The sequence below is a fragment of the Scyliorhinus torazame genome, chromosome 19 (genome assembly GCF_047496885.1).
Source record: "Scyliorhinus torazame isolate Kashiwa2021f chromosome 19, sScyTor2.1, whole genome shotgun sequence".
NCBI classification, from domain to species: domain Eukaryota; kingdom Metazoa; phylum Chordata; class Chondrichthyes; order Carcharhiniformes; family Scyliorhinidae; genus Scyliorhinus; species Scyliorhinus torazame.
The window spans coordinates 139,926,597-139,950,750 of record NC_092725.1 but is presented as its reverse complement, the minus strand read 5'-3'; the positions used below and the strand labels follow the sequence as shown (position 1 = coordinate 139,950,750).

The following is a 24,154-nucleotide window of genomic DNA, read 5'->3' as shown; positions in this document are numbered from 1 at the left end:
TCCTCTGGACCCTTTCCAAGGCCAGCACATCCTTCCTTAGATATGGGGCCCAAAACTGCTCTCAATACTCCAAATGGGGTCTGACCAGAGCCTTATACAGCCGCAAAGGTACATCCCCGGTCTTGCATTCTAGCCCTCTCGACATGAATGCGAACATTGCATTTGCCTTCTTAACTGCCGACTGAACCTGCACGTTAACCTTAAGAGAATCGTGAACAAGGACTCCCAAGTCCCTTTGTACTTCTGATTGCCTCAGTGATATGCCCATCAATTAAGACGGAGAACACAGAGTGAATTAACTGTGGCTTTAATTGACTTACAACAGAGCTGGCAGCATGCCCCAGAATGAGGCAGTGTGAGAGGTCGGCAGCTTATATACCCAGGCCCTAGGGGGAGGAGACACGGGCAGAGCCAAAACCGTACAACATGTATTGTAGTGGCAATACTGTACAACACGTAATACTGTGGCAGCACAATTCAACACCGTGGTTTCACCACATTCACCCCTGTTTTAAAACAAAGGTCCGGCGGGGGTGAAGTGAACAAGTTGCGTCAGAGATTTAGCCTGACGCTTTGATTGTCCGCCGTGACCGCCTCAGTTCCGGCTGTGGTGTGGGTATCGTAGTCGGCTGAAGTGTTGAGGCCTGCGTGTCCGGGAGCAAGGCAGCTTCTGTGTTCTCAGGCGGGTGGGCAGCAACGGGGGAAGGGAGTTTAGGGTCGGGTCGAGTAGTAGTGGAGAGGGGAGGAATAGAGTCGGGAGTGCCGGTGACAGTCTCTGGGGAACCTATGGGTGCCAAATCCCGAAGGGAGACTGTGTCCTCCCGCCCGTCATGGTGAGCCATGTAGGCATACTGGGGATTCGCATGGAGGAGAAGGACCCTCTCTACCAGAGGATCCAACTTATGAGTCCTCACATGTCGTCGGAGGGGGACGCGCCCTGGAACCGTCAGTCAGGTCGGGAGCGAGACCCCCGAGGTGGACCTTCTGGGGAAGGCAAACATCCTCTCGTGGGGGGGGTCACATTAGTCGTGGTGGCAACCGGATGGATTGGAGCGCCTCGGGAAGGACCTCCTCCCAGCGGGAGACTGGGAGACCTCTAGACCGTAGGGCAAGAAGGACGGCCTTCCAGACCATCGCGTTCTCCCTCTCCACCTGCCCGTTCCCCCGGGGACTGTAGCTGGTAGTCCAGCTTGAGGCGATGCCCTTGCTAAGCAGGAACTGATGCAGCTCATCACTCATGAAGGAGGAACCCCGATCGCTATGGATGTAATTGGGGAAACCGAACAAGGTGAAGACACTGCTCAGGGCCTTGATGACTGTGGCAGAGGCCATGTCTGGGCATGGGATGATGAAAGAGAAACGTGAGTACTCAGCAAGGATATTGAGGAAGTACACGTTACGGTCAGTGGAGAGGAGGGGCCCTTTGAAATCAATGTGAGACGTTCAAAGGGGCGTGAGGCCTTTACCAGGCGAGCTCTGTCTGGCCGATAGAAGTGTGGTATGCACTTCGCGCAGACCTGGCAGTCCCTGGTCATGGTCCTGACCTCCTCGATGGACTAAGGCAGGTTGCGTGCCTTGATATAATGGAAAAGCCGGGTGACCCCCGGGTGACAGAGGTCATTGTGGAGGGCCCGCAGTCGGTCTACTTGTGCGCTGGCACAAGTACCGCGGGAAAGGAAATTGGGGGCTCATTAAGCTTCCCAGGACGAGACCGGATATCATAGTTGTAGGTGGAGTGTTCGATCCTCCAGCTCAATATCTTATCGTTCTTGATCTTGCCCTGAACATGAAGGCAACCGACCGTTGGTCCGTGAGGAGAGTGAATCGCCTGCCGGCCAGGTAATGCCTCCAATATTGCACAGCTTCCACAATGGCTTGGGCTTCCTTTGTGACGGAGGAGTGTCGAATTGCGGAGGCATGGAGGGTACGGGAGAAGAAAGCCACGGGCCTGCCACCTGGTTGAGGGTAGCGGCCAGGGCAAAGTCCGTCGCATCGCACTCTACCTGGGACTTGATGGATTTGTCCATAGCGTGCATCGTGGCCTTGGCAATATCCGCCTTGATGCGGTCGTAGGCCAGGCGAGCCTCAGCCGTCAGGGGAAAAACGGTGGATTTGATGAGTGGGCGGGCCTTGTCTGCATAATTGTGGACCCACTGGGCATAGTACAAAAAGAACCCCAGGCATCTCTTCAGGGCCTTGGGGCAGTGGGGGAGGGAGAGTTGCAGGAGGGGACGCATGCGGTTGGGGTCGGGCCCTAGGACTCCGTTTTCCACGACGTAGTCAAGGATGGCTAGACGGGTTGTGCGGAAAACGCATTTCTCATTATTATATGTCAGATTAAGGAGCTGGGCAGCGTGGAGGAATTTCTTGAGGTTAGCGTCGTGGTCCTGCTGATCATGGCCGCAGATGGTGGCATTACCTAGATACGGGAACGTGGCCCACAGCCGGTACCGGTCAACCATTCGGCCCATCGCTCGCTGGAAGACCGAGACCCCATTGGTGACGCCGAAGGGAACCCAGAGAAAGTGGTAGAGGCGGCCAGCTGCCTCAAAGGCAGTGCACAGGCGGTCCTCTGGGTGGATAGGGAGCTGGTGGTACGCAGACGTCAGGTCTACGGTGGAGAAGACCCGGTACTGTGCAATCTGATTGACCATGTCAGAAATGCGTGGGAGGGGGTGCGCAGCGAGCTGCGTGTACCGGTTGATGATCTGACTGTAGTCAATGACCATCCGATGCTTCTCCCCAGTCTTGACGACCACCACTTGAGCTCTCCAGCGGCTGTTACTGGCCTCTATGATCCCTTCCCGCAGGAGTCACTGAACCTCCGACCTGATGAAGGTCATGTTCCGAGCACTGTATCGTCAGCTCTTAGTGCCGACGGGCGTACAGTCTGGGGTTAGGCTGGCGAAGAGCGAGGGAGTGGTGACCTTAAGGGTCGAGAGGCTACAGACGGTGAGAGGGGGCAGGGGTCCATCGAACTTCAGGGTGATACTCTGGAGGTTGCACTGGAAGTCGAGACCCAGAAGGACTTCCGCGCAGAGGCGTAGAGCCTAAAACTTTTGAAATCTATGCCCCGTACCGTGAGAGTCACGACACAGTACCCACGGATTTGCACGGTATGCGACCCAGAGGCCAGGCAGATTCTCTGGGCTGCGGGTAAAACGGGAAGGGAGTAGCGCCGTACTGTGTCCGGGTGTATGAAGCTGTCTGTGCTCCCGGAGTCAAAAAGGCAGGCCGTCTCGTGGCCGTTGATCCAGACCGCCATCATAGATTTTGCGAGGTGACGAGGCCGAGACTGGTCCAGGGCATTGGAGGCGGCCACGGGACGGCAGGCTGGCTTCGGACGGCAGGCGGGCCGGTCGAGAGTAGCAGAGGCCAGCTGACGGACGGGCGAGCCGGGGCTCCTGGAGGCGGCGTTGGACTTCGATAATGGCGTCAGAGATGCAGCGGTGCAGCTGGCACAAGTACCGCCAGGGCACTGTATCATGCCCTGATACAGGGCATCAAAAATGGCGTCGGAGATGCGGCGGTGGACTTCAAAAATGGCGTCGGAGATGACGTCCACGAGGGTGCCGCATGGTCGGAGGCATAGGCACCCATGTTACGGAAAGCCACCTCCAGCGATTCAGCAATCTGCACCGTTTCCCGGAGGTCGAGTGTCTCCCTCCCTAGCCGGTGCTGGCGAACGCAGTGTGAGTCAATGTCGGCAACATAGGCGTCCCGGATCGGAAGTTCGGTGTGCTTAGCAGCCGACACCGCCTCGCAGTTGCAGACCCCGCGAGCAACCTCAAAATGCGCAGGAATACTGTCAGCGACTCTCCAGGCGCGTGGCATGGAGGTGCCTGGCGAACAGTCCATTAACCCGCCTCACATACCGTCCTTTTAAGAGACTAATGGCTTCATCAAACAAGGCCGGGTCCCGGAAGATGAGAAAAATTCGCGGGCTCACCCGGGAGATGAGGACTCGCAGCTTGTGCTCCTCGGCGACGGTGGCAGAATTGATGAAGGATTCTAGACAGCGTAGCCAGTGTGCGAAGATGACATCGGCGTCGGCTGATTGGGGGTCTATCTGCAGGAGGTCCGGTTTGAGGCCTGGATCCATGCTAAACAGATCTTTAATTTAATGTAAGTCAATTAAATTGATATGCCATCAATTAAGACGGAGGACGCAGAGTGAATTAACTGTGGCTTTAATTGACTTACAATAGAGCTGGCAGCATGCTCCAGAATGAGGCAGTGTGAGAGGTCGGCAGCTTATATACCCAGGCCCTAGGGGGAGGAGCCACGGGCAGAGCCAAAACCGTACATGTAATATAGTGGCAATACTGTACAACACGTAATACTGTGGCAGAACAACAGTGGTTTCACCATACTCAGCGTTTCCCCATTTAGTTTCAGTAGATAAATGGCCATGGCTGAAGTTGCGAGGGAGAATGAGTGACCCTTGGAAGAGGAGTTAAGACATTTTGGCAGTGCCAGGGCCAGACAGGCAGACCTCAGCAATCAGAGGGGTCACGCAGAATTTTGCACTTTCTCTCCTGTTTTTTTGCTTTTAGAGCCAGGCCGTTAAACTAAGTCTGAATATTACGATCAGTCCCCTGGAGCCCGGAGCTCAGCCCTTCTGCTGTATAGATCGGGGGGCAGGTCTCCTCATACTCGGGATCCTGCCAGTCCTTTGCATTTCAAAAATGCATTGCGCTGTGATTTTCTTCCGGGTCTTTTGTCTCTTACTTTTTCCCATCGTTCCCAGTACTGAAGGCGCACCGAAGGACAAGGGGCCACTGCTAATTTGTGGGGAATTTAGTAGCAGTGTCAGTGTTGGTGCCGATACATATTTCCTGAGGAATCTTGCACATTGCCTCAGTGACCATCAGTATGTGACATGTGAGCCTAAATGATGAGAAGCAGGTTTGTTCCCCTGTGCAGACCCCTTCATTCTATCATCGTCCTGCATTCAGTCTCACTCGATAGTGGCCAGCGGCTGTAGGGAGCTGGGAAACTAACTCACAGACTGGCAGTGCTCACCTGCCTGCGTCCTCTCACCTGTCTGCGTCCTCTAACATAGGCAGAAAGTGGGTAATTATAGGCCAGTGAGCTTAACTTCGGTAGCAGGGAAGATGCTGGAATCGATCATCAAGGAAGAAATAGCGAGGCATCTGGATGGAAATTGTCCCATTGGGCAGACGCAGCATGGGTTCATAAAGGGCAGGTCGTGCCTAACTAATTTAGTGGAATTTTTTGAGGACATTAACAGTGCGGTAGATAACGGGGAGCCAATGGATGTGGTATATCTGGATTTCCAGAAAGCCTTTGACAAGGTGCCACACAAAAGGTTGTTGCATAAGATAAAGATGCATGGCATTAAGGGGAAAGTAATAGCATGGATAGAGGATTGGTTAATTAATAGAAAACAAAGAGTGGGGATTAATGGGTGTTTCTCTGGTTGGCAATCAGTAGCTAGTGGTGTCCCTCAGGGATCAGTGTTGGGCCCACAACTGTTCACAAATTACATAGATGATTTGGAGTTGGGGACCAAGGGCAATGTGTCCAAGTTTGCAGACGACACTAAGATAAGTGGTAAAGCAAAAAGTGCAGAGGATACTGGAAGTCTGCAGAGGAATTTGGATAGTCTAAGTGAATGGGCTAGGGTCTGGCAGATGGAATACAATGTTGACAAATGTGAGGTTATCCATTTTGGTAGGAATAACAGCAAAAGGGATTATTATTTAAATGATAAAATATTAAAACATGCTGCTGTGCAGAGAGACCTGGGTGTGCTAGTGCATGAGTCACAGAAAGTTGGTTTTCAGGTGCAACAGGTGATTAAGAAGGCAAATGGAATTTTGTCCTTCATTGCTAGAGGGATGGAGTTTAAGACTAGGGAGGTTCTGCTGCAATTGTATAAGGTGTTAGTGAGGCCACACCTGGAGTATTGTGTTCAGTTTTGGTCTCCTTACTTGAGAAAGGACGTACTGGCACTGGAGGGTGTGCAGAGGAGATTCACTAGGTTAATCCCAGAGCTGAAGGGGTTGGATTACGAGGAGAGGTTGAGTAGACTGGGATGAGGGGGGATCTTATAGAAACATATAAGATTATGAAGGGAATAGATAGGATAGATGCGGGCAGGTTGTTTCCACTGGCGGGTGAAAGCAGAACTAGGGGGCATAGCCTCAAAATAAGGGGAAGTAGATTTAGGACTGAGTTTAGGAGGAACTTCTTCACCCAAAGGGTTGTGAATCTATGGAATTCCTTGCCCAGTGAAGCAGTAGAGGCTCCTTCATTAAATGTTTTTAAGATAAAGATAGATAGTTTTTTGAAGAATAAAGGGATTAAGGGTTATGGTGTTCGGGCTGGAAAGTGGAGCTGAGTCCACAAAAGATCAGCCATGATCTCATTGAATGGTGGAGCAGGCTCGAGGGGCCAGATGGCCTACTCCTGCTCCTAGTTCTTATGTTCTTATGTCTGCGTCCTCTCACCTGTCTGCGTCCTCTCACCTGTCTGCATCCTCTCACCTGTCTGCGTCCTCTCTCACCTGTCTGCGTCCTCTCACCTGTCTGAGTCCTCTCACCTGTCTGCGTCCTCTCACCTGTCTACGTTCTCTCACCTGTCTGCGTCCTCTCACCTGTCTGCATCCTCTCATCTGTCTGCGCCCTCTCACCTGTCTGCGTCCTCTCATCTGTCGGCGTCCTCTCACCTGCCTGCGTCCTCTCACCTGTCTGCGTCATCTCACCTGTCTGCGTCCTCTCACCTGCCTGCGTCCAATCACCTGTCTGCGTCCTCTCACCTATCTGCGTCCTCTCACCTGTCTGCGTCCTACCATCTGTCTGCGTCCTCTCACCTGTCTGCGTCATCTCACCTGTCTGCGTCATCTCACCTGTCTGCGTCCAATCACCTGTCTGCGTCCTCTCATCTGTCTGCGACACCTCACCTGCCTGCGTCCTCTCACCTGTCTGCATCCTCTCACCTGCCTGCGTCCAATCACCTGTCTGCATCCTATCATCTGTCTGCATCCATTCACCTGTCTGCGTCCTCTCACCGGTCTGCGTCCTCTCACTTGTCTGGTCCTCTCTCTCCTATCTGCATCCTCTCACCTGTCTGCGTCCTCTCTCACTTGTCTGCGTCCTCTCACCTGTCTGCGTTCTCTCTCACCTGTCTGAATCCTCTCACCTGTCTTCATCCTCTCACCTGTCTGTGTCCTCTGTCACCTGTCTGCATCCTCTCACCTGTCTTCATCCTTTCACCTGTCTGCGTCCTCTCTCACCTGTCTGCATCCTCTCACCTGTCTGCGTCCTCTCACCTGTCTGCATCATCTCACCTGCCTGTGTCCTCTCACCTGTCTCATCCACTCACCTGTCTGCATCCTCTCACCTGTCTGCATCCTCTCACTGGTCTGTGCATTCTCACCTTTCTGCATCCTTTAACCTTTCTGCATCCTCTCACCTGTTTGTGTCCTCTCACCTGTCGGCGTCCTCTCACCTGGGCTGTTTAGCACAGAGCTAAATCGCTGGCTTTGAAAGCAGACCAAGGCAGGCCAGCAGCACGGTTCGCTTCCCGTAACAGCCTCCCCGAACAGGCGCCGGAATGTGGCGACCAGGGGCTTTTCACAGTAACTTCATTGAAGCCTACCTGTGACAATAAGCAATTTTCATTTTCATTTTAATTTTCATTTCACTTGTCTGCGTCCTCTCACCTGTCTGCATCCTCTTACCTGTCTGTGTCCTCTCACCTGTCTGCGTCCTTTCACTAGTCTGCAACCTCTCACTTGTCTGTCCTCTCACCTGTCTGCATCCTCTCACCTGTCTGTGTCCTCTCACCGTTCTGCATCCTCGCTCACCTGCCTGCGTCCTCTCACCTGTCTGCGTCCTCTCACCTGTCTGCGTCCTCTCACTAGTCTGCAACCTCTCACCTGTCTGTCCTCTCACCTGTCTGCATCCTCTCACCTGTCTGTGTCCTCTCACCTGTCTGCGTCCTCTCACCAGTCTGTGTCCTCTCACCTGTCTGCGTCCTCCCACCAGTCTGCATCCTCTCACCTGTCTACATCCTTTCACCTGTCTGCTTCCTCTCTCACCTGTCTGCGTCCTCTCACCAGTCTGTGTCCTCTCACCTGTCTGCGTCCTCCCACCAGTCTGCATCCACTCACCTGTCTACATCCTTTCACCTGTCTGCTTCCTCTCTCACCTGTCTGCGTCCTCTCACCTGTCTGCGTCCTCTCACCAGTCTGCGTCCTCTCACCTGTCTGCGTTCTCTCACCTGTCTGCGTCCTCGCACATGTATGTGTCCTCTCACCTGTCTGCGTCCTCTCACCGGTCTGCGTCCTCTCACTTGTCTGGTCCTCTCTCACCTGTCTGCATCCACTCACCTGTCTGCATCCTCTCACCGGTCTGCGTCCTCTCACTTGTCTGGTCCTCTCTCACCTGTCTGCGTCCTCGCTCACCTGTCTGCATCCTCTCACCTGTCTGCATTCTCTCTCACCTGTCTGCGTCCTCTCACCTGTCTGCATCCTCTCACCTGTCTGCGTCCTCTCACCTGTCTGCATCCTCTCACATGTCTGCATCCTCTCTGACCTGTCTGCATCCTCTCACCTGTCTGCATCCTCTAACCTGTCTGTGTCCTCTCTCACCTGTCTCATCCACTCACCTGTCTGCATCCTCTCACCTTACTGCATCCTCTCACTGGTCTGAGCATTCTCACCTGTCTGCGTCTTCTCATCTGTCTGCATCCTCTCACCTGTCTGCGTCCTCTCACCTCTCTGCGTCCTCTCACCTGTCTGTGTCCTTTCACCTGTCTGCGTCCTCTCACTGGTCTACATCCTCTCACCTGTCTGCATCCTCTCACTTGTCTGCGTCCTCTCACCTGTCTGCGTCCTCTCACTGGTCTGCATCCTCTTACCTGTCTGCATCCTCTCACCTGTCTGCGTCCTCTCACCTCTCTGCGTCCTCTCACTGGTCTGCATCCTCTCACCTGTCTGCGTCCTCTCACCTGTCTGCGTCCTCTCACCTCGATATCACCCCCAGTGTTGCAATCGGCACGGGGCATAACCTCGATATCACCCCCAGTGTCTCGGCGGGGGGCACAACCTCGATATCACCCCCAGTGTCTCGGCGGGGGGCACAACCTCGATATCACCCCCAGTATCTCGGCGCGGGGCACATCCTCGATATCACCCCCAGTGTCTCGGCGCGGGGCACAACCTCGATATCACCCCCAGTGTCTGACTCGGCACGTGACTGCAAAACAAATTTTTTCCATTTTGCACTATTCGCCCGCTTCTCCGCCTGATCGCAATTCTCACTTCCTGCATCGCAAAGCGTAGAATCCGTCGCTACACTTTCTGATTTAGGAAATACTTTGCACATCTGTTCCTTCTACCAATTGTCTCACATTTTTCCAGATGATATTCCATCTGCCATGTCATTGCTGACTAACTGAGTCAGTCTAAATTCTCCTGTAACAAATGTTACATCTTCCTCACAACACACATTCCCAAACTGGGAAATGTTACACTTGGTCCCCCCACATCCAATTCGGCCCAAGTACTGACCCCTGCGGTACCCGCCTATTCGCAGTCTGCCAACGCGAGGGGCGGGATTCTCCGGTCCCCCAGTCGCGTGTTTCTCGGATAACGCGAGGGGCGGGTTTCTCGGCTGCGCGCCGTTCGCTGGCAGCGGGATTCCCTCCCAAATAATCTGCGAATTGCAGAGCTGGGGAGCTGACTCATTTGGGAATTTGAAAGCACACAACCGCTGGATAATACCGGAAGGAGCAGCCAATGGCACAATCTGTGAAGTTGCTCCACCTCTGTCCACTCCAGTGAGGCTGGGGCCAGTGTGGACGGAGGCGATAAGGGAGATGGAGCTGGATTGTCGAAATATGGATTTCTTTAACCTGGGGTGACAGTTGTCTACCAGCTCATTAGGCAGAGCATGTTTGTGATCCTGGGCTGTAGCGACCAGCACCGATTCTATTCACCCGAATTCTGAGTCAGCTACAATGGCCTTTGTGGCTTGAACAGAATGTGTAAAGGACAATGAGGTGGAGAAGGTCCTTTAGAATCAGGCTTGTTTTAGATTAAAAGACAGAAAATCGGTGGGGCTTCCTTAGTGTTGTTGATGAGAAGACAGAATGGTAAGGAAAGTGTTTGAAAAATAGAACTTTGTTTTACTGGAGCAGATAGTTAAGGGGATTGGCGGGGGTGATTTCAAGAATTTCAGAGCTGAATTGTTTGTTTCAAGTATTTGACTGTTAAAACAAAGCCAGAGGCACTGTGACTTATCTAGCTCTGGGATCATGGTCTGGCAGAGGGAGAGTTAGGCTAGACCGAGTATTTAAAATTCTCCAGTTCAGATGTTGTGAAGTTCCCTCCAGAATCTATCGGCTGTTTGTAATTGATGTAAGTATTTGTCTTTGGGGCAGCACGGTGGCGCAGTGGGTTAGCCCTGCTGCCTCACGGTGCCGAGGTCCCAGGTTCAATCCCGGCTCTGGGTCACTGTCCGTGTGAAGTTTGCACATTCTCCCCGTGTCTGCGTGGGTTTCGCCCCCACAAAGATGTGCAGGCTAGGTGGATTGGCCACGCTAAAATTGCCCCTTAATTGGAAAAAATAAATTGGGTTCTCTAAATTAAAAAAAGAGTATTTGTTTTTGTTTATGGCACGTGCTACACGAGCTGTACATTTTGGTACACTTATGTGAGCGAATATACAGGTGATTTCTGTGCGACCAGAGTGGACAAGAGCTTAACTTCGTCCCAGTTTTGTTTTGAATAGAAAACAAGCCTTTTATCACCTGGCCGAGTTACTAAATAAAATAAATAAATAAAACAGATAAAAATAATTGATTCTCTTCTCCTTCCTCATCCTAGAATACCACGTCATTTCTACGTTTAAGAGGAACCCTCTGGATCAGGCCTTTAGAAGGCCCAATGCAAATATTACATCAAACTACTTGATTAATCAGTACTGGATTACTGTCAGTCACAAAGCCCCCGCTTTGGTTTACGATCTTTACCTGAGGCTAACAGGCCAAAAACCGCGGTAAGTAAACCCTTGCAACCTTTTTCAGAATGGTAAGGCCTCTCTGTATTGAGAAGGGACTCTCTCTTCGGAAGCTTACCCAATTATTTTTCTGCCAACACGGAATTAATTGTTGCAGTGAAAGAGGCATCAGGGGCTTGGCAAAAAATGAAGCTTCAGAGCTAATTTAACAGGATCATATTTATTGATATCTGGAAGTATTTACACATAAACACTACTGAATCTTCCAGGGCTCTCGGTTTCTGTTTGACAGTTGTTGGTAATTAGAATACTTACATGTTTTGTAAACGTAACAGTGATAATCGGGTGAGATAATTAAAAGCCACTTGCTTCAAAATGGAGCCATTTTATATATCAGTTACAGCAGTAAATAACCACCTCTCTCTCTGAACTTAATGCATTTTCTGAGGTTTATAGACATGAAATAAAAGCCACATCTGTCCTTTATCTCGTGCACGTAGATTCACGCACCATCTCTTTTCTTAAAAAGTAAATTTTACCCAATAGCCAGTGTAGCGCACAAAGACTCCATGAGACGAATAGAGTGAAGTCGATGAGGCTTTATTAAGCGTGTCTGTTCCCCCGCAGCTCGATAGTAAACTGGCCTGCGGGGGAAGACTCCGGCTTCTTATACTCCGCCTTCAGGGCGGAGCTTGAGGTCAACGGCCAACCAGGACCCGGGATCTGTCAGCCAATGACATTAGGGCTTCCAGTCCCACATGACCCCCAATACATACTACCACATTCACCCCTTGTCAAAATGAACCCGGCGGGGTGATGCTTCGTATGGTGGTAAGGGTTTACAGGGCTGGTCCTGGGAGGACAAAACATTCACATGGCAATACAGTATTGGACAATTTTGTCCTGTTGCAACTATTTACAGAGGGTACAGGAAGAAAAGCAAAATGTTCTTGTGAACAGTCCATATTTGTTTTACATTGACGCCACGAGTCGGTCGGGCGGTCTGGTCGTCCGTGTCGATCGCCTCGGCCCCGGCGGTGGTGGTGGTGCTTGTACCGGTGTTGTCGCCTCCAGGAGCCGTACGGTTTCAGCTTGGGCTTGATTCTTGGTCGGAGCTGAGGGGAGGGGGACCGATCCTCCTGGGAAGGGGGCGGCGCGGGGTGCGGCGGTGGCAGGAAGGGGGGGGGTTGGGTTGATGGTGTCGGGGGGGGGTGCGTGTTGCCGGCGGGCGCCAGATCCCGCAGGGAGACCGTGTCCTGTCGGCCGTCGGGGTACTCCACGTAGGCGTACTGGGGGTTCGCGTGGAGGAGGTGAACCCTTTCGACCAACGGGTCCGCCTTATGTGCCCGCACGTGCTTTCGGAGCAGGATGGGTCCTGGGGCCGCCAGCCAGGTCGGCAGCGACGTTCCAGAGGAGGACCTCCTAGGGAAGACAAGGAGACGCTCATGTGGCGTTTGATTAGTGCTCGTACATAATAACGACCGGATGGAATGGAGAGCGTCCGGGAGGACCTCCTGCCACCGTGAAACTGGGAGGTCCCTGGACCGTAGGGCCAGTAGGACGGCCTTCCAGACCGTGCCGTTCTCCCTTTCTACTTGCCCGTTCCCCCGGGGGTTGTAGCTGGTCGTCCTGCTTGAGGCTATGCCCTTGCTGAGCAGGAACTGGCGCAGCTCGTCACTCATGAAAGAGGACCCCCTGTCGCTGTGGACGTATGCGGGGTAACCGAACAGTGTGAAGATGCTGTTCAGGGCTCTAATGACTGTGGCCGCGGTCATGTCAGAACAGGGAATGGCAAAAGGGAAGCGGGAGTATTCGTCCACTACATTAAGAAAATATGCGTTGCAGTCGGTGGAGGGGAGGGGCCCTTTGAAATCGAGACTGAGGCGTTCAAAGGGGCGGGAAGCCTTAATCAGGTGCGCTCCATCTGGCCTGAAAAAATGCGGCTTGCATTCCGCGCAGATGTGGCAGTCCCTTGTGACTGTACGGACCTCCTCTAAAGAGTATGGGAGATTGCGGGACTTGATGAAGTGGTAAAACCGAGTGACCCCCGGGTGGCAGAGGTCCTCGTGGAGGGTTTGGAGGCGGTTAATTTGTGCGTTGGCACATGTGCTGCGGGATAGGGCATCGGACGGCTCGTTCAGCTTTCCGGGACGATACAAAATCTCATAGTTGAAGGTGGAGAGCTCGATCCTCCACCTTAAGATCTTGTCGTTTTTGATTTTGCCCCGCTGTGCATTATCGAACATGAAGGCTACCGACCGTTGGTCCGTGAGGAGAGTGAATCTCCTGCCGGCCAGGTAATGCCTCCAATGTCGCACAGCTTCCACTATGGCTTGGGCTTCCTTTTCTACTGAAGAGTGGCGGATTTCTGAGGCGTGGAGGGTCCGGGAGAAAAAGGCCACGGGTCTGCCCGCTTGGTTAAGGGTGGCCGCTAGAGCTACGTCGGAGGCGTCGCTCTCGACCTGGAAGGGGAGGGACTCGTCGATGGCGCGCATCGTGGCCTTTGCGATATCCGCTTTGATGCGGCTGAAGGCCTGGCAAGCCTCTGTCGACAGAGGGAAGGTCGTGGTCTGTATTAGGGGGCGGGCCTTGTCTGCGTACTGGGGGACCCACTGGGCGTAGTACGAAAAGAACCCCAAGCAGCGTTTCAGGGCTTTTGGGCAGTGCGGGAGGGGAAATTCCATGAGTGCGCGCATACGTTCGGGGTCGGGGCCTATTATCCCATTGCGCACTACGTAGCCCAGAATGGCTAGCCGGTCGGTGCTAAAAACGCACTTGTCCTCGTTGTACGTGAGGTTCAAGGCTTTGGCGGTCTGGAGGAATTTTTGGAGGTTGGCGTCGTGGTCCTGCTGATCGTGGCCGCAGATGGTTACATTGTCGAGATACGGGAACGTGGCCCGCAACCCATGTTGATCAACCATTCGGTCCATCTCCCGTTGGAAGACCGAGACCCCGTTTGTGACGCCAAAAGGGACCCGTAGGAAATGGTATAATCGCCCGTCTGCCTCGAAGGCTGTGTACCTGCGGTCACTTGGGCGGATTGGGAGCTGATGGTAGGCGGACTTGAGGTCCACGGTGGAGAAGACTTTATATTGGGCAATCCGATTGACCATGTCGGATATGCGGGGGAGAGGGTACGCGTCTAGTTGTGTGTACCTGTTGATGGTCTGGCTATAGTCAATGACCATCCTTTGTTTCTCCCCTGTCTTCACTACTACCACCTGCGCTCTCCAGGGACTATTGCTGGCCTGGATTATGCCCTCCTTTAGTAGCCGCTGGACTTCGGACCGAATGAAGGTCCGGTCCTGGGCGCTGTACCGTCTGCTCCTAGTGGCGACGGGTTTGCAATCCGGGGTGAGGTTCGCAAACAAGGATGGGGGTTGCACCTTGAGGGTAGCGAGGCCGCAGATAGTGAGTGGGGGTATGGGGCCGCCGAATTTGAACGTAAGGCTCTGTAGATTGCATTGGAAATCTAATCCCAGCAAGGTGGGGGCACAGAGTTGGGGAAGGACGTTTAGTTTGTAGTTTTTGAACTCCCTCCCCTGCACCGTTAGGGTAACTATGCAGAATCCCTGGATCTGTACGGAGTGGGATCCTGCAGCTAGGCAAATCTTTTGTGCGCTGGGATGGGTGGTTAAGGAACAGCGTCTTACCGTGTCGGGGTGTATAAAGCTTTCCGTGCTCCCGGAGTCGACTAGGCATGGCGTCTCGTGGCCGTTTATTAGCACCGTTGTCGTCGTCGTCTGGAGTGTCCGGGGCCGAGCTTGATCGAGCGTAATCGAAGCGAGCCGTGGTTGTAGTAGTGGAGTGGAGTCCGTTGTTGCCGTCCAAGATGGCATCGGGGATGAACAAAATGGCCGCCCCCATACATCGCACGTGGCTGGGGGGTCACAAGATGGCGGCGGGGGTGGACAAAATGGCCGCCCTCACGCGTCGTACAGATCTGGGGCGGTCCAAGATGGCGGCGCCCCCCCTCCCCTTGTGGTGGCCGGGACCCAAAATGGCGTCGTCTGCGGGTCGCACATCGGTGCCCCTCCTCCCCTCGTGGTGGCCGGGACCCAAAATCTGCGGGTCGCACATCGGTGCCCCTCCTCCCCTCGTGGTGGCCGGGACCCAAAATCTGCGGGTCGCACATGGTGTGCTGGGGGGGCTGGGGAGCGCTAGGACCGCGAGCGCTAGGACCGCGGGCGCTAGGACCGCGCGGAGCTCCCTCACCGGGGACAGCGGTGGTCGGGGCCCAAGTCGGCGGCGCCGGCGGGTCAGGCGTGGGGCCGCGAGCGCTAGGACCGCGCGGAGCTCCCTCACCGGGGACAGCGGTGGTCGGGGCCCAGGTCGGCGGCGCCGGCGGGTCAGGCGTGGGGCCGCGAGCGCTAGGACCGCGCGGAGCTCCCTCACCGGGGACAGCGGTGGTCGGGGCCCAAGAAGGTGGCGCCGGCGGGTCAGGCGTGGGGCACGCGGTGGGGGTTAGGGTGGCGTTAGGGACGCGGAAAACTCCCTCCTCTCCGTGGAGAGTGTTGGCCGGGACCCAAAGCGGTAGAGCCGGCGGCGGGTCATACATGGGCTGCGGGGAGGGGGGTTGGGGGCATAGGCGGCGTGCAGGGCTCCCAGTTCTCCCGGGACCGCGGTGGTCGGGACCCAGAGCGGCTGCGCCTGCGGGTCGCACATGGCGTGCTGGGGGGGTTGGGGCGCGTAAACTGCTTGCAGGGCTCCCTGTGCTCCCGGGACAGCGGCGACCTCGCGGGACCGGCACACAGCCGCATAATGGCCCTTTTTCCCGCAGCTTTTGCAGATGGCTGCGCGGGCCGGGCAGCCCTGCCGGGGGTGTTTCGCCTGGCCGCAGAAATAACAGCGGGCGCCCCCGGTGCGACTCGGCGTTTGGACCGCGCAAGCCTGTGGGGGGGGTAGGGGGTTTGCCGCGACGGGTACATATGGGGCCCAATGGGTTGCCGCGCGGTCGGGGCCGTAGGCACGGGTATTACGCGCGGCCACGTCTAGGGAGGCTGCTAGGGCCCGTGCCTCTAAGAGTCCTAGTGACTCTTTTTCTAGAAGTCTTTGGCGGATTTGGGAGGATTGCATACCTGCCACAAAAGCATTGCGCATTAACATGTCCGTGTGTTCGTTTGCGTTCACCGACGGGCAGCTGCAGGCTCGTCCCAAAATCAGCAGCGCGGCGTAGAACTCGTCCATCGATTCTCCGGGAGCTTGCCGTCTCGTCGCGAGCTGGTAGCGAGCGTAGATTTGGTTAACAGGGCGGACATAGAGACTTTTCAGTGCTGCGAACGCCGTCTGGAAATCGTCCGAGTCTTCGATGAGGGAGAAAATCTCCGTGCTCACCCTCGAGTGCAGGACCTGCAGTTTTTGGTCTTCTGTGACCCGGCCGGTGGTCGTTCTGAGGTAGGCCTCGAAGCAAGTCTGCCAGTGCTTGAAGGCTGCTGCCGCGTTCACTGCGTGGGGGCTGATCCTCAGGCATTCCGGAATGATCCTGAGCTCCATAGTCCTTTTTTTTTAGGCACGCTTAATAAATTGTAGCGCACAAAGACTCCATGAGACGAATAGAGTGAAGTCGATGAGGCTTTATTAAGCGTGTCTGTTCCCCCGCAGCTCGATAGTAAACTGGCCTGCGGGGGAGGACTCCGGCTTCTTATACTCCGCCTTCAGGGCGGAGCTTGAGGTCAACGGCCAACCAGGACCCGGGATCTGTCAGCCAATGACATTAGGGCTTCCAGTCCCACATGACCCCCAATACATACTACCACAGCCAGTTAATATTTTTGATACTTTTCTAATCTGTTCTAATCTAATCTTTATTAGTGTCACAAGTCGGCTTACATTAACACTGCAATGAAGTCACTGTGAAAAAAACCCCAGTCGCCACACTCCAGCGCCTGCTCAGGTACACTGAGGGAGAATTCAGAATGTCCATTCACCTAACAAGTACGTCTTTCAGGACTTGTGGGAGGAAACCCACGCAGACACGGGGAGAACGTGCAGATTCAGCACCGACAGTGACCCAAGCCGGGAATCGAACCCAGGACCCCGGCACTGTGACTCAGCAGTGCTAACCACTGCGTTACCGTACCGCCCACACACGCTCAGACTGCGCTATCCAAATTCAGCTCATGGAGTCACAGCCCTGGGTAAACATATCAAGGCCATACCCAGGCTTTTGGGAAAGACTAAGGCAGGGATTTTATCATAGATTATCATAGAATTTACAGTGCAGACGGAGGCCATTCGGCCCATCGAGTCTGCACCGGCTTTTGGAAAGGGCACCCTACCCAAGGTCAACACCTCCACCCTATCCCCATAACCCAGTAACCCCACCCAACACTAAGGGCAATTTTGGATACTAAGGGTAATTTATCAGGGCCAATCCACCTAACCTGCACATCTTTGGACTGTGGGAGGAAACCGGAGCACCCGGAGGAAACCCACGCACACACGGGGAGGATGCGCAGACTCCGCACAGACAGCGACCCAAGCCGGAATCGAACCTGGGACCCTGGAGCTGTGAAGCAATTGTGCTTTCCGGCTCACCATAGGTGGAACTCGCCACAGGAAAGTCCATTGACTTTCAGCGGGAATGGACGATCCCAGCAACAGGCAGGGCCAGACGGTCAGACCCTAAGTCTTCAAGTAAAAGTTTTACTGAAGGTATTTGAAAACACAAAGGACATAGCACTGGGTAAACCTAACCATTAGCATGTGTGCTTTTATTCAATTTTAAACTTTAAAAAAAACCCTTATTTTGAACAATGTAAATGAGCTAAAAGACTGGGTGGGAAGAAAATCCGAAACCAGACTGGACAAGGTTTAGAAACCCGGTAGCTACATGATCAATGATCAGATAATATACTTTCTTTGTAAAATAGCACCTATTATGTGTGACATTGACCGTGACAGAAACGAATGGTGCATTTAAAAAATACCCGTGACAATGCCAGCTTTGGGAGTAACGGTAATTGAGATGCTTGCAGAGAGTTTTCAAATAAATGCTCATTCGCCCCGCCATGTGCATAATTGTAGAAACTGCAAATGGTGAAATAATTCAGGTGGAAAATGAATAAACATTTAAAATGTTTGAATGCTGAACCGTGTCAGTGAGCTTGAATGAAGTCAATAAAATACAACGAGCCTTCACATCTAAGCAACTGGTTAATGAATGATTACAGGTGTAAGGATTGAGTAACTCAACATTTAGCGCTACTTAAGTGTACATGCCTTTGCAGAATGATGAAGATTTTCAACAGACTTCACAAATCCATGATGCTACTGGAGTACTTCAGCAGCAAGTCCTGGCAATGGAGTACAGATAACATGAATATGCTGATGGGTCAGCTCAGCCTTGAGGATAAGAGGGTGAGTGAGCCACGGTTCGTACCTCAAATAGCAACCCCAATGCAGGAAGCGACCAGCAGTCTCTTGTGATAGCCTAAATAGCAGGAATACGCAGGAGGGTAAACACTATAGCCGTTCATCTTGTTATGATCTTCCACAAGGCATTGCTAACTCAATTTAACAGGATTCTGCGAGGAGTGTTGTTTAATCTGAGATTCATGTATATTCGCTCACCACAGCTGAGACGGGGATCGTGAAGGATCCAGTGTCAAATAATAATAATAATCATCATCATAATTGTCACAAGTAGGCTTACATTAACACTGCAGTGAAGTTACTGTGAAAATCCCCTAGTCGCCACATTCCGGCACCTGTTCGGGTACACTGAGGGAGAATTCAGAATGTCCAAATTACCTAACGGCAGGTATTTCGGGACTTGTGGGAGGAAACTGGAGGAAACCCACGCAGACACGGGGGGAACGGGCCAGTCTCCCACACAGACAGTGACCCAAGCCGGGAATCGAACCTGGGACCCTGGAGCTGTGCAGCAACTGTGCTAACCACTGTCCTACCGTGCTGCCCAAAGATCAAAAGCTCAAAGCTACTCAAAGAACGGTAAAGATCCAAACATTACATTGTGGTAGCGTTTCTATCCTTCCCTCCTCCTCAAACCAGAGAGAGAGAGAGAGGCTGTTAGATGATTGTTTGTGGCTTAGAAACAGCAGAGCCTCAGCCTTGTGCTTCACCTTGATCAGTAAAGGTGGCAGGGTCTCTGGGAAAGATTGTGATGTGTGCTGCCTGCATGATGTGGGAGGTTTTGGATCCGCAAGACATCCAGGACAGTCATATCTGCAAGAAGTGCCAGAGGGTAGCGGTCCTTGAACAACCCGTGGCTGATTTGGATCAGCGACTCTCTTCACTGCGCACCATAGAAGAGGGAGAGAGGTTTCTGGAACAGTCACACCAGAGGGTGGTCACTCCACATCACGATAGGCAGGCAAGGAGGCGTGTCGGGATGGCAGGAGAGTGAGTGACTATTCGACGAAAGGAAAAGAGACGGCTGGTCCAGGAAACCCAGGACTCCTTGGTGCTGTCTAACAGGTATGAAATTTTAGATGCCTATGAAGTGAGCAACACGACTGAGTCAGGTGTAGATGACTCGAGGGAAAACCATCGTACCATGGTGCCTGAAGCTACTCTGGGAAAAGAGAGGGAGGCTGGTAGGCAGATTAGAAAGGTGGTAGTGGGTGACTCAATAGTTCAGTTTGCAGCGAAGATTGGGAGTCCCATATGGCCTATTGCCTCCCGGGTGCAAGGGTTCGGGACATAACAGATCGGCTGGACAAACTTCTGGAAAGGGAGGGGGAACAACTAGAGGTTGTGGTTCATGTGGGAATCAACAACATAGGGAGGGACAGGGTCTTGCAGGCCCAGTTTCAGGAGTTAGAGAATAGGTTAAAATGCAGAACCTCCATGGTGGTAATCTCTGAACTACTACCTGTGCCACGGGCAAAGGCAGATCAGGGAGGTAAATGCGTGGCTTGAGGGATGGTGTCGAACGGAGGGGTTTAGATTTTTAGGACATTGGGATCAGTTTTGGGAAAGGAGAAAGCTGTTTAGACGAAATGGGCTTCGTCTGAACCGAAATGGAACCTATCTCCTGGCGGAAAGAGTAAATAGGGCAGTGGGAGTTAAACTTTTAAAGCAAGAGGGGGTGGGTTGACGAATGGGCCTAGTTTTAGAAGTACCAGTAATGGCTGGTTTGGCTCACTGGGCTAGACAGCTGGTTTGTGATGCAGAACAACGTGTACCAGCTGAGAATTCTGAATTCTCCCTCCGTGTATCCGAACAGGCGCCGGAATGTGGCGACTGGGGGCTTTTCACAGTAACTTCGTACTTGTGACAAGAAAAGGTTATTTATTTATTTGAAAGAGAGAAGATGGGGGACAGGGAATAGGAAGTGGGAGAAGGCTTGAGTGTTGACAGTGAACAAAGAAATGGTCGCCTCCCGAAGGGCAAGAAAGAGATATGGGCAGGGTCAAAGTATATGCATGTAAGTGAACATAGTGAACAACACTGGGGAACTGGAAGCTGAAATTGCTCTGGGGCATATGACATAGTAGCACTGACAGAAACATGACTCAAACCAGAACAGGACTGGATACTGAACATCCTGGGTTATAAGGGGTTTAGTAGGAACAGGGTGGGTAAAAAGGGAGGAGGTGCAGCGGTCTTGGCCAAAGATAGTAGCAAAGCTCTTGAATGAGATGCTGTTCCTGAATTAGGATCTATATGGTGGAGGTGGGAAACAGGAAGGGAGCAGTGACCGTGCTTGGTATTTACTATAGACCTCCAAATAGTCGGGAGGAAGTGGAAGAGAACATTTGTAGGCAGATTATAGAGACCTGCAGGGTAAGTAGGGTTGTGATTTGGGGATTTTGTTGACCCTAAGGTAGACTGGGAAACAGGTAGAGTGTGGCGCATGGAAGGGGGGAAATTCCTGCAGTGTGTGCAGGAGAACTTTCTGGAACAGTACATGTCCAGTCCTACCAGGGAGCAAACTGTGCTGGGTCTGGTCCCAGGAAATGAAGCAGGGCAGGTGGAGAACGTTAGCATGGAGGAGCAGTTGGGAAATAGCGATCATAATATAATACGGTTTAATATTAAGTCAGCAAAGGATAAAAGTCAGTCACGGATTAAGATCCCGGACAGGAAAAGGGCAGATTTTAGGGGGTCGAAAAAGTGAACTGGAGCAGGTTGAATAAAACCAGGGGCTGATTTAGCACAGTGGGCTAAACAGCTGGCTTGTAATGCAGAACAAGGCCAGCAGCACGGGTTCAATTCCCGTACCGGCCTCCCCGAACAGGCGCCGGAATGTGGCGACTAGGGGCTTTTCACAGTAACTTCATTTGAAGCCTACTTGTGACCATAAGCGATTATTATTAAAACCATATCCATGGGGTGACAGGTAGGAAAACTTGAAGACAAGCTCATTGACTACACCTGCAAAGTGTTAGCAACTTGTGCTGATTTCCCCTAGTCAATAACTGTTACACGGGAAATCAAATTCGGAAGAAAAAAAATCAAATTCATGTCACCCTTCTGCTGTGTGCCAATGTAGCAGAGTATTTATTTATTTAAAAATATACTTTTTTACTTCAGCTTTTAACATTTTATACATAAAGTTAAACAGTACAAAGCAAAAAAAACCACAGAGGAACCCCCCCCACCCTATCATCCAAGACACATATGACTCGAAAAATAATAACCCCCCCATCCCTAACCACCCCGCCTCCCCCCCCCCCCCCCCCCCCCCCCCCCCCCGCTTCCCAAACTCCCCCTTTCTTTAGCAGCTGACAGTGATCGAATCTTTAAAATTAAGAATACACAGACCCCATCTCTTGTGGAGCCCCTCAATCATATACCCCCTCCCTCAAGGTGAACTTAACCTGGTAGCATTGTGGATAGCACAATTGCTTCACAGCTCCAGGGTCCCAGGTTCGATTCCGGCTTGGGTCACTGTCTGTGCGGAGTCTGCACATCCTCCCAGTGTGTGCGTGGGTTTCCTCCGGGTGCTCCGGTTTCCTCCCACAGTCCAAAGATGTGCAGGTTAGGTGGATTGGCCATGATAAATTGCCCGTAGTGTCCAAAATTGCCGTTGGTGTTGAGTTTGGGCAGGGGGCTCTTTCCAAGAGCCGGTGCAGACTCGAATGGGCCTCCTTCTGCACTGTAAATTCAATGATAATCTATGATTAATCTAGGACAGAGGTTCGGCACAACATCGTGGGCCGAAGGGCCTGTTCTGTGCTGTATTTTCTATGTTCTATGTTCTATGTTCTCAAAATACAAAAACTCTCCAAGTCACACTGAGGCACAGGACGGAGAAGTTGGTCTCCACCCCACAGGACCCGCCTGCGAGTAATCAGCGAGGCGAAGGCTGAAACATCTGCCCCCGCCCCCGTCTGCAACTCCCGCAGGTCCGACAACCCAAATTTGCCCCCAGGGGACAGGGCTCCAAGTCCAGGTGCAAGATCGCTGACATGGTGCTGAAAAAAAGACCTCCAAAGTTTCTCCAACTTCAGGCAGGACCAGAACATTTGTACATGGTTGACCAGGCCTCTCCCACACTGCTCGCAAGTACCCTCCACCCCCTCAAAAAAACGGCTCATCCTCGACCTCGTTAGGTGCGCCCTGTGCACCACCGTTAACTGTATCAACCCCAGCCTCGCACACAAACTTGAGGCATTCACCCTCCGCAACAACTCACACCACAGCCCCCCGACTCCAGCACCACCCCTGCACCTCCTCCCACTTGGCCTTAACCCCCTCCAACGATGCTGTATCCTCCTCCAGAATCCACCCGTAAATCGCCGAGATGAACCCACCCCCAACGGCATCACCCCTCCAACATAGTAGTGCTTCTACAGGACAACCTGCTGGTGTCTTCAACACTGTAACAATACTACAAGTATGAGTAAAAAGTCACAAGTCTATGCACTAGTTATATACACTGCACCCCACAGTGGAGTAGCAGACCCACTAGCATATATCTCATATTCTACCGTGTCACATCTCGCGCAAACTGCTGTTAGCCGAGGCCCCAAATTATTCCAGGAAAATAGCCACCTTAAATAATATCTACCTTGCCTCACCTCTGATAAGATGCCAAAACACTGAGTACTTCAAATAGCAGCAAGTCTGCTATAAAGCAACAAGCTAAGGTGCCAGGGGAGGCTGGCAGGGTGGCACAGTGGTTAGCACTACTGCCTCACAGCGCCAGGGTTCAATTAAAACCTTGGGTCACTGTCTGCGCGGAGTCTGCACGTTCTCCCCGTGTGTGCGTGGGTTTCCTCCGGGTACTCCGGTTTCCTCCCACAGTCCAAAGATGTGCAGGTTAGGTGGGGTTACGGGGACAGGGCGGGGGAGTGGGCCTGGATAGGTTGCTCTTTTGGAGGGCCGATCCAGACTTGATGGACCGAAAGGCCTCCTTCTGCACTGTAGGGATTCTATGTATTCTGTAAAGGTAACCTTGATATGAGGATTTGGGGGGGGGGGGGAATCTGTGACCATTTAATAAAAAACACTACTTCAAATGGAATTTTAAACTGAACTGGTTTAATTTCTTTTCTTGGTCCAATACCGAGTGAATTCATTGTCCAGGACGTTAAAGTACACATAGTTTCAGTACAGAACGTTAGTGGAGAGCTATTTAGAAAATGTGGTTCAGAGAAGATGTGTGAAGTGCTCGTTCTTAACAACATTGTTACAACACAGGGTAAATTATTCATTCAGTGTTGTTGCTGGAGGTGGTGGATTACTCAGGCACAAGATTGAGGGGTTGGAGGCTGCAACAGCTCTGAGTGAACCAACTTTGGAGGGAAGTCCGTGTGAGGAACACGGGGAGCCATTAACCCTTTCAATACTGGAAGATATTTTGTAACATGTTCCCACCACCTCTTGGAAAGGAACTCTATTGTTTCTGTTGGCCAGTGTTACAAAGCAGAAACAGATCGATGTGTTGAATCTCCAGATATTGATTCGTTCAGAATATTTTGGCACGCCGCGCTAAATGAAATCAGCTTTGATTTTGCTGCGGGAGTGATTCGAGGTGATGGCTCTGATATCAAGTGAGACAATGTTGACATCCAATGCTGTAAACATATCCTGCATCTGCTACCCATCATTCCTGAAGAGCGCTCTGTCGGTCACACCTCCATTTGACGAAGAAATTTGGCTTCATACAAAATTTGAGTGAACATTATTACTGCTTCTAGGAAGAACAGTGCTGACACAGAACTGGAAGCTGTTGCAATAACCTTTTATGG

The 24,154-nt window shown here is 52.4% G+C and overlaps 1 protein-coding gene across 7 annotated transcripts in view; it reads left to right on the top strand.

Annotated features, from left to right (window-relative positions):
* Positions 1-24,154, top strand: part of LOC140396559 (fatty acyl-CoA reductase 1) — a 328,616-nt gene that overhangs the window by 293,055 nt on the left and 11,407 nt on the right. For all 7 annotated transcript variants that reach the window (XM_072485319.1, XM_072485324.1, XM_072485320.1 and 4 more), the window contains 2 exons: positions 10,859-11,030; positions 18,221-18,350. In XM_072485319.1, the coding sequence (XP_072341420.1) occupies positions 10,859-11,030; positions 18,221-18,350 (302 nt within the window). The remainder of the gene's footprint in view (positions 1-10,858; positions 11,031-18,220; positions 18,351-24,154) is intronic.